The following is a 7978-nucleotide window of genomic DNA, read 5'->3' as shown; positions in this document are numbered from 1 at the left end:
GATCTCTGGAGCACATGGATAGGTGACGTTTCACAGAGTGCTGGAGTAACTCAGCGGGTCAGGCAGCATCTGTGAAGAACGTGGACAGGTGACATTTCGGGTCGGGACCCTTCTTCAGACTACACTATGTTAACAGATGAGGGTGTGGTCGGCAGATGAGTGGAGTATTTGGCGTACTGCATACAGTTCTGGTCACTCCATACTGTGGGTACGCCGGTGCTGCCACAGGCTGGACATGCGGGTGAAACCCTTGCCACACTCAGTGCACACACTGGTGTGTATCCGCTGGTGCTCCCACAGCCACTGTGCATTATTGAAATGCTTGCCGCAGTGGCAGCAGCCGCTCGCCGGCGTGGGCCAGCATGTTGGAGCGCCCTCACCCCTTCCCCATCCTACCCACCACCCCACACCCCTCGACCCCCACTTCCACCTTCACCCCCTTCCCTCCCCTTTCAAGCACGCATTAGTAATGTCCTGTTTGCAAGCTTGTTGACCCTCTGTGTTCCCATCCTGCAGGGTTATGATCCGTTAATATGGACGGAGAGACGAGAACGTGAGCGGCCATTGAGGGCGGCCAGGGTGCCGATGAGCCCCTGTTCGGCGTGCGGGCTGAGCTTCGATGGACGACCACATGACAGGGCACAACAAGGAGAAGCGTTACGAGTGCGAGGTGTGTGGCAATGTATGGCAGTGCCCGAGCCAGCTGGAGATCCACCGGCGGGTGCATACGGTTGACAAGCCCTATGCCTGCTCCACTTGTGGCAAGAGCTTCACCCAGTTGTCGGGTGCACAGCAGTGAGCAGCCCTTTACCTGTTCCAACTGTGGCAAAGGCTTCAAGTCATCCAAGCAACTGAAGGTGCACAGGTGCGTGCACACCAGGGATCGGCTCTACACATGCAGCGACTGCGGAAAGGGCTTCACCCAGTCCTGCAACATTGTGGAGCATCAACGCACACAAGCCAGCGAGCCGCCCTGCACCTGCTCCGACTGCGGCAAAGGCTTCAATACGTCCAGAATCCTGAAGGTGCACAGACGCCTGCACACCGGGGATCGGCCCTTCACCTGCAGCGACTGCGGCAAGGGCTTCACCCGGTCCACCAAGCCGTTGGAGCACAAACGCACACACACCGGTGAGCATCCCAGTGCGGCAAGGGCTCACCTGCTCCAGCAGGCTCCTGTCCCACCAGCTGGTGCACACCGGCGATGGTTCCTTCGGCTGCTCCGCCAGCGGCAAGGACTTCAAGTGGGCACAGGACCTGAAGATCTACCGGCAACTGCACACGGGCCAGTGGCTCTTCAGCTGCTCCACCTGCGGCAAAAGCTTTGCCTGGTCGTCGGGGCTATGTTGTCACTGGCAGGTGCATAGCAGTGAGAAGGAGAAGGTTAAATCGGAAGTGTCAGTGATGCAGTTGAACAAAGGGGACTGTGAAGGAATGAGAGAGGAACTTGCCAAGGTAGACTGGAAAGGCATACTGGCAGGAATGACGGTGGAACAGCAATGGCAGGAATTTCTGGGCATACTCCGGAAGATGTAGGATGATTTCATTCCAAAAAGGAAGAAAGATTCTAAGGGGAGTAGGAGGCAACCGTGGCTGACAAGAGAAGTTAGGGATAGAATAAAACTAAACGAAAACATGTATAACACAGCAAAGGGTAGCCGGAAGACAGAGGATTGGGAAACTTTCATAGGACAACAGAAGGAAACAAAACGGGCAATACGGGTTGAAAAGATGTACGAAGGAATATAAAGGACAGTAAAAGCTTCTTTTGATATTTAAGGGGAAAAGGGTAGCAAAGTCAAATGTGCGTCAGTTGAGGCATTGTACACCGGTCACTAAAGTTGGCTCACAGCAGGCAGTGAAGAAAGCTAATGGAATGTTGGCCTTCATAAGAAGAGGATTTCAGTATAGGAGTAAAGAGGTTCTTCTGCAGTTGTATAGGGCTTTGTTGAGACCACATATGGAATATTGTGTACAGTTTTGGTCTCCTAATTTGCGGAAGGACATCCTTGTGATTGAGGCAGTGCAGCGTAGGGTCACGAGGTTGATCCCTGTGATGGCGGGGACTGTCATATGAGGAAAGATTGAAAAGACTAGGCTTGTATTCACTGGAGTTTAGAAGGATGAGGGGGCTTCTTATAGAAACATATCAAATTATAAAAGGACTGGACAGGCTAGATGCAAGAAAAATGTTCCTAATGTGGGGCGAGTCCAGAACCAGGGGCCAGAGTCTTAAAATAAATGGGAGGTAATTTAAGACTGAGGTGAGAAAAAAAAATGTCACCCAGAGAGTTGTGACTTTATGGAATTCCCTGCCACAAAGGGCAGTGGAGGCCAAATCACTGGATGGATTTCAGAGAGAGTTAGAGATCTAGGGGCTAGTGGAGTCAAGGGATATGGGGAGAAGGCAGACACGAGTTATTGATTGGGGTCGATCAGCCATGATCACAATGAATGGCGGTGCTGGCTCGAAGGGCCGATTGGCCTCCTCCTGCACCTATTTTCTTTGTTTCTATGTTTCTAAGAGTCTTCACTAAATTAAATTTGTCTCAATGTCGACAAGCAAAGTCTGCAGTACTTGACTATCAACACACATAAGGGCTTGTATTCATGTACAAAGCTGCCCTATGATGTGAAATCCTCCGCGAAAATGTTCCAGTCTGTCATGGACAACATGTTACAAGGCATTCCGCACTGTGTGTGCAACCGGGATAACCATATAACCATATAACCATTACAGCGCGGAAACAGGCCATTTTGGCCCTTTTAGTCCGTGCCGAACACGTAGTCTCCCCTAGTCCCATCTACCCGCACTCGGACCATAACACTCCATTCCTTTCCCGTCCATATAACTATCCAATTTATTTTTAAACGATAAAATCGAACCTCTGAGATCCCTCTGTTCAACTGCATTTCTCAATTCCCAACCATTTACCATGTACGTCCTATTTTGATGGTCCTGCCAAGATGTAGCACCTCACACTTATCAGCATTAAACTCCATCTGTCATATTTCAGCCCACTATCTCAACTGGCCTATATCTCTCTGTAGACTTTGAAGATCTACTTCATTATCCACAACGCCACCTATTGTAGTATCATCTGCATACTTACTAATCCAATTCACCACACCATCATCCAGATCATTGATGTACATAACAAACAACAGTGGACCCAACACAGATCCCTGAGGCACCCCACCCCACTGGCCTCCAACCTGACAAACAGCCATCCACCATTACTCTGGCATCTCCCATTCAGCCACTGTTGAATCCATCTTGCTACTCCACCATTAATACCCAACAATTGAACCTTCTTAACCAACCTTCCATGAGGAATCTTGTCAAAGGCCTTACTGAAGTCCATATATACAACATCCACTGCTTTACCCTCATCAATTTCCCGAGTAACCTCTTCAAAAAATTCAAGAAGATTAGTCAAACATGACCTTCCAGGCACAAATCCATGTTGACTGTTCCTAATTAGACCCTGTTTATCCAGATGCTTATATATGTTATCGCTGTATCCTTTCCAGTAATTTGCCCTCAATTGACGTAAAACTAACAGCTCTATAATTGCTCTTAGAATCATTTTTAAACAAAGGAACAACATGCGCAGTACGCCAATCCTCCGGCACTATTCCCGTTTCTAATGACATTTGAAATATTTCTGTCATAGCCGCTGCTATTTCTACACTAACATCCCTCAATGTCCTGACCGGACCTGGAGACTTATCCACTTTTATATTTATCGAAATAGTCAATACTTCCTCTTCTTTGAATCTCATAGTTTCCATAGCTACTCTACTTGTTACCCTTACCTCACATAATTCAATATCCTTCTCCTTGGTAAATATCGAAGAAAATAAATTGTTCAATATCTCCCCCAGCTCTTTTGGCTCTCCTTTTGCTATTAATTTTATCCCTTGTTATCCTTTTGCTATTAATATAGCTGTAGAAACCCTTTGGATTTACTTTCACCTTACTTACCAAAGCAACCTCATATCTTCTTTTAGCTTTTCTAATTTATTTCTTAAGATTATTTTTACATTCTTTATACTCCTCATGCACCTCATTTACTCCATGCTGCCTATAATTATTGTAGATCGCTCTCTTTTTCCAAACCAATTGTCCAATTTCCCTTAAAAACCATGGCTCTTTCCAATTTTTACTATTTCCTTTCAACCGAACAGGAACATAAAGATTCTGTACTCTTAAAATGTCACCTTTAAATGTCCTCCATTTCACTTCCACATCTTTCCCATGAAACAAAAAGTCCCAATTCACTCCTTTTAGAAACATAGACACATAGAAAATAGGTGTAGGAGTATGCCATTCGGCCCTTCGAGCCTGCACCGCCATTCGACATGATCATGGCTGATCATCCAACTCAGTATCCCATCCCTGCCTTCTCTCCATACCCCCTGATCCCTTTAGCCACAAGGGCCACATCTAACTCCCTCTTAAATATAGCCAATGAACTGGCCTCAACTACCTTCTGTGGCAGAGAATTCCACAGATTCGCCACTCTCTGTTTTAAAAAAATGATTTTCTCATCTCGGTCCTAAAAGACATCCCTCTTATCCTCAAACTGTGACCCCCTAGTTCTTGACTTCCCCAACATCGGGAATAATCTTCCTGCATCTAGCCTGTCCAACCCCTTAAGAATGTTGTAAATTTTTATAAGATTCCTCCTCAATCTTCTGAATTCCAGCATGTACAAGCCGAGTCTATCCAGTCTTTCTTCATATGAAAGTCCTGCCAACTCAGGAATCAGTCTGGTGAACCTTCTGTGTACTCTCTCTGTGGCAAGATTGTCTTTCCTCAGATTAGGAGACCAAAACTGTACGCAATACTCCAGGTGTGGTCTCACCAAGACCCTGTACAACTGCAGTAGAACCTCCCGGCTCTTATACTCAAATCCTTTTGCTATGAATGCTAACATACCATTTGCTTTCTTCACTGCCTGCTGCACCTGTATTCCTACTTTCAATGACTGGTGTACCATGACACCCAGGTCTCGTTGCATCTCCCAATTTCCTAATCGGCCACCATTAAGATAATAGTCAATTTTCCTCTTTTTGCCACCAAAGTTGATAACCTCACGTTTATCCACATTATACTGCATCTGCCATGCATTTGGCCACACACCCAACCTATCCAAGTCACCTTACAGCCTCCTAGCATGCTCCTCACAGCTAACACTGCCCCCCAGCTTCGTGTCATCCGCAAACTTGGAGATGTTGCATTCAATTCCCTCATCCAGATCATTAATCTATATTACCAAAAGTCTGTTCTTGACCGGTTTTGGCTTTCTGTGCTGCGATTTCCGAGAGTACGCTGCGACCTACGGTCGTCATTTTTGGCCACCTCGCTCAGAGCCTCCCTCCGCCACATGTGTGCCGAGGATTTTTCTCGTCGATGAAAATTGACAGAGATATTAATGTTTTTATAAAATTCCCCATTCTCTCAGCTGCCCCTGCTGGAGGGAGGGGGAGGGACTATAAAACCAGGAAGTGGTGTGCCTCAATCAGTCTCTGCAAGTGGTGTGCGTCAATCTGAGCTATGAATGACACTGACAAATGTCTACAGCACTGTGAGTACCCTTAATTTGGTTTGAAAATGAATATATGGTTAGAGGTAAAAAAGCACTGCCCGCAAATGGTTGTTTGGGTTTGGGTTGAAGTAAAAAGGCACTCTCCCACCCCGCCTCCCACTCTCTCTCCCCCCCCCTCCCTCCCCTCTACCCCCCTCTCTCCCCCTTTCTCCCCCTTCTCCTCCTCTCCCTCCCTCTCCCCCTCCCTCCCCACCTCTCCTCGGCTCTCCCTCTCCTCCGCTCTCCCTCCCCCCCTCTCTCCCCCCTCCTCCTCCTCCTCCCCCTCTCCTCCTCTCCTCCCCCTTCTCCTCTCTCCCCCTCCTCCTCCCCCCCCTCTCATCCCCCCTCCTCCTCTCCCCCCCTCCTCTCTCCCCTCTCTCCTCTCCTCTCCCCCTCCTCTCCCCTCCCCCTCCTCTCCTCTCTCCCCCCCTCCCCCTCCCTCCCCTCCCCCCCCCTCTCCCCTCTCCCTCCCTCCCCTCTTCCCCCTCTCCTCTCCCCCTCTCCTCTCCCCCCTGTCCACACACCCCCTCTCCCCCCCCACCCCTCTGCTCTCCCCACTATCTCTCTCCCCCCTCTTTTTCTCCCCCCTCTCTCCCTCTATCCCCTTCCCCCCACCGTCGCTCCCCTAAACCTCTCTCCCTTCCACACACCCCTACCCCCTCTTCCCTCAACCCTCCTCCCCCCTCCCTGCTACCCATTTCTCCCCGCCCCTCATCACACCCCTCTCAGCACTCCCTCTCTCTCGCCCCTCTCCTCCCCCCCCCCCCCCCCCCCCCCCCCCTCCCCTCTCTCTCTCTCTCTCCCCTCCTCCCTTCCATTAGCGTGAGTGCGGGGGAGGGGGGGTGGGGGTAGTTAGTGTGTGAGGCTGCATGCCGCCTCCCCCCCCCCACAACCACACGTCGGGGGAACAGACCCAACGGGTCTGCACTTGGTCTAGTATATATTGAAAATAGCTGGGGTCCCAGCATCGAGCCTTGCGGTACCCCACTAGTCACTGCCTGCCATTCTGAAAAGGACCCGTTTACTCCTACTCTTTGCTTGCAGTCTGCCAACAGTTCTCTATCCACATCAATACTGAACCCCCAATATATTGTGCTTTAAGTTTGTATACCAATCTCTTATGTGGGACATTGTCGAAAGCCTTCTGAAAGTCCAGATATAACATATCCACTGGTTCTCCCTTATCCACTCTACTAGTTACATCCTCGAACAATTCTATAAGATTCGTCATACATGAATTACCTTTCATAAATCCATGCTGACTTTGTCCAATGAATTCACCACTTTCCAAATGTGCTGCTATCCCATCTTTAATAACTGACTCCAGAATTCTCCCCACCACCGATGTTAGACTAACTGGTCTGTAATTCCCCGTTTTCTCTCTACCTCCCTTTTTAAAAAGTGGGGGTACATTAGCTTCCCTCCAGTCCTCAGGAACTACTCCAGAATCTAAAGAGTTTTGAAAAATTATCACTAATGCACCCATTATATATGCGGCTACTTCCTTAAGTACTCTGGGATGCAATTTATCTGGCCCTGGGGATTTGTTGGCCTATAATCCATGTAATTTACCTAACACCACATCCCGGCTAACCTGGATTTCACTCAGTTCCTCCATCTCATTTAACTCCCGGTCCCTTGCCATTTCCGGCAGATTATTTATGTCAAAGTAGTTTTTCAATTGGTCTGCATGTCCTTGTTCCCCATGACCAAATCGCCTGTTTCTGTCTGCAAGGGACCTACATTTGTTTTAACTAATCTTTTCCTCTTCACATATCTATAAAAACTTTTGCAGTCAGTTTTTATGTTCCCTGCCAGTTTTCTTTCATAATCTATTTTCCCTTTCCTAATTTAACCTTTTTTCCTCCTCTGCTGGACTCTGAATTTCTCCCAGCCCTCTGGTAGGCTGCTTGTTTTGGCTAATTTGTACGATTCATTTTTTGTTTTGATAATATCCCTGATTTCCCTTGTTATCCACGGATGCACTACTTTCCCTGCTTTATGATTTTGCCAAACTGGGATGTAAACTTGTTATAGTTCATCCATGCAGTTTTTAAATGCCTTCCATTGCATTTCCATCGTCAACTCTTTAAGAATCATTTGCCAGTATATCTTGGCCAATTCACGTCTCATAACCTCAAAGTCACCTTTCTTCAAGTTCAGGACCCTTGTTTCTGAATTAACAATGTCACTCTCCATCCTATTGAAGAACTCAATCATATCAAATCCTTTCGCATCTCCTCAAAGTAAGCCTTTCTCCAATCAGAAATCTCAACCCTAGGTCCAGTTCTGACCCTCTCCATAAATATATTGAAACTAATGGTATTGTGATCACTGGATCCGAACTGTTCAAAACGTATACCTCTGCCACCTGACCTGTCTCA

At 47.9% G+C, this 7978-nt stretch overlaps 1 protein-coding gene across 1 annotated transcript; it reads left to right on the top strand.

Annotated features, from left to right (window-relative positions):
- Positions 1 to 596: 596 nt before the first annotated feature.
- Positions 597 to 1367, top strand: LOC129713618 (gastrula zinc finger protein xLCGF3.1-like). The gene has a single exon (XM_055662807.1). The coding sequence runs from the start codon at positions 681 to 683 to the stop codon at positions 1365 to 1367; it is 687 nt and encodes a 228-aa protein (XP_055518782.1). The 5' UTR covers positions 597 to 680.
- Positions 1368 to 7978: the final 6611 nt, after the last annotated feature.

The sequence above is a fragment of the Leucoraja erinacea genome, chromosome 36 (genome assembly GCF_028641065.1).
Source record: "Leucoraja erinacea ecotype New England chromosome 36, Leri_hhj_1, whole genome shotgun sequence".
In the NCBI taxonomy this organism is placed as follows: Eukaryota; Metazoa; Chordata; class Chondrichthyes; order Rajiformes; family Rajidae; genus Leucoraja; species Leucoraja erinaceus.
The sequence above is the reverse complement of the archived record's forward strand: the minus strand, read 5'-3'. Positions and strand labels throughout refer to the sequence as shown.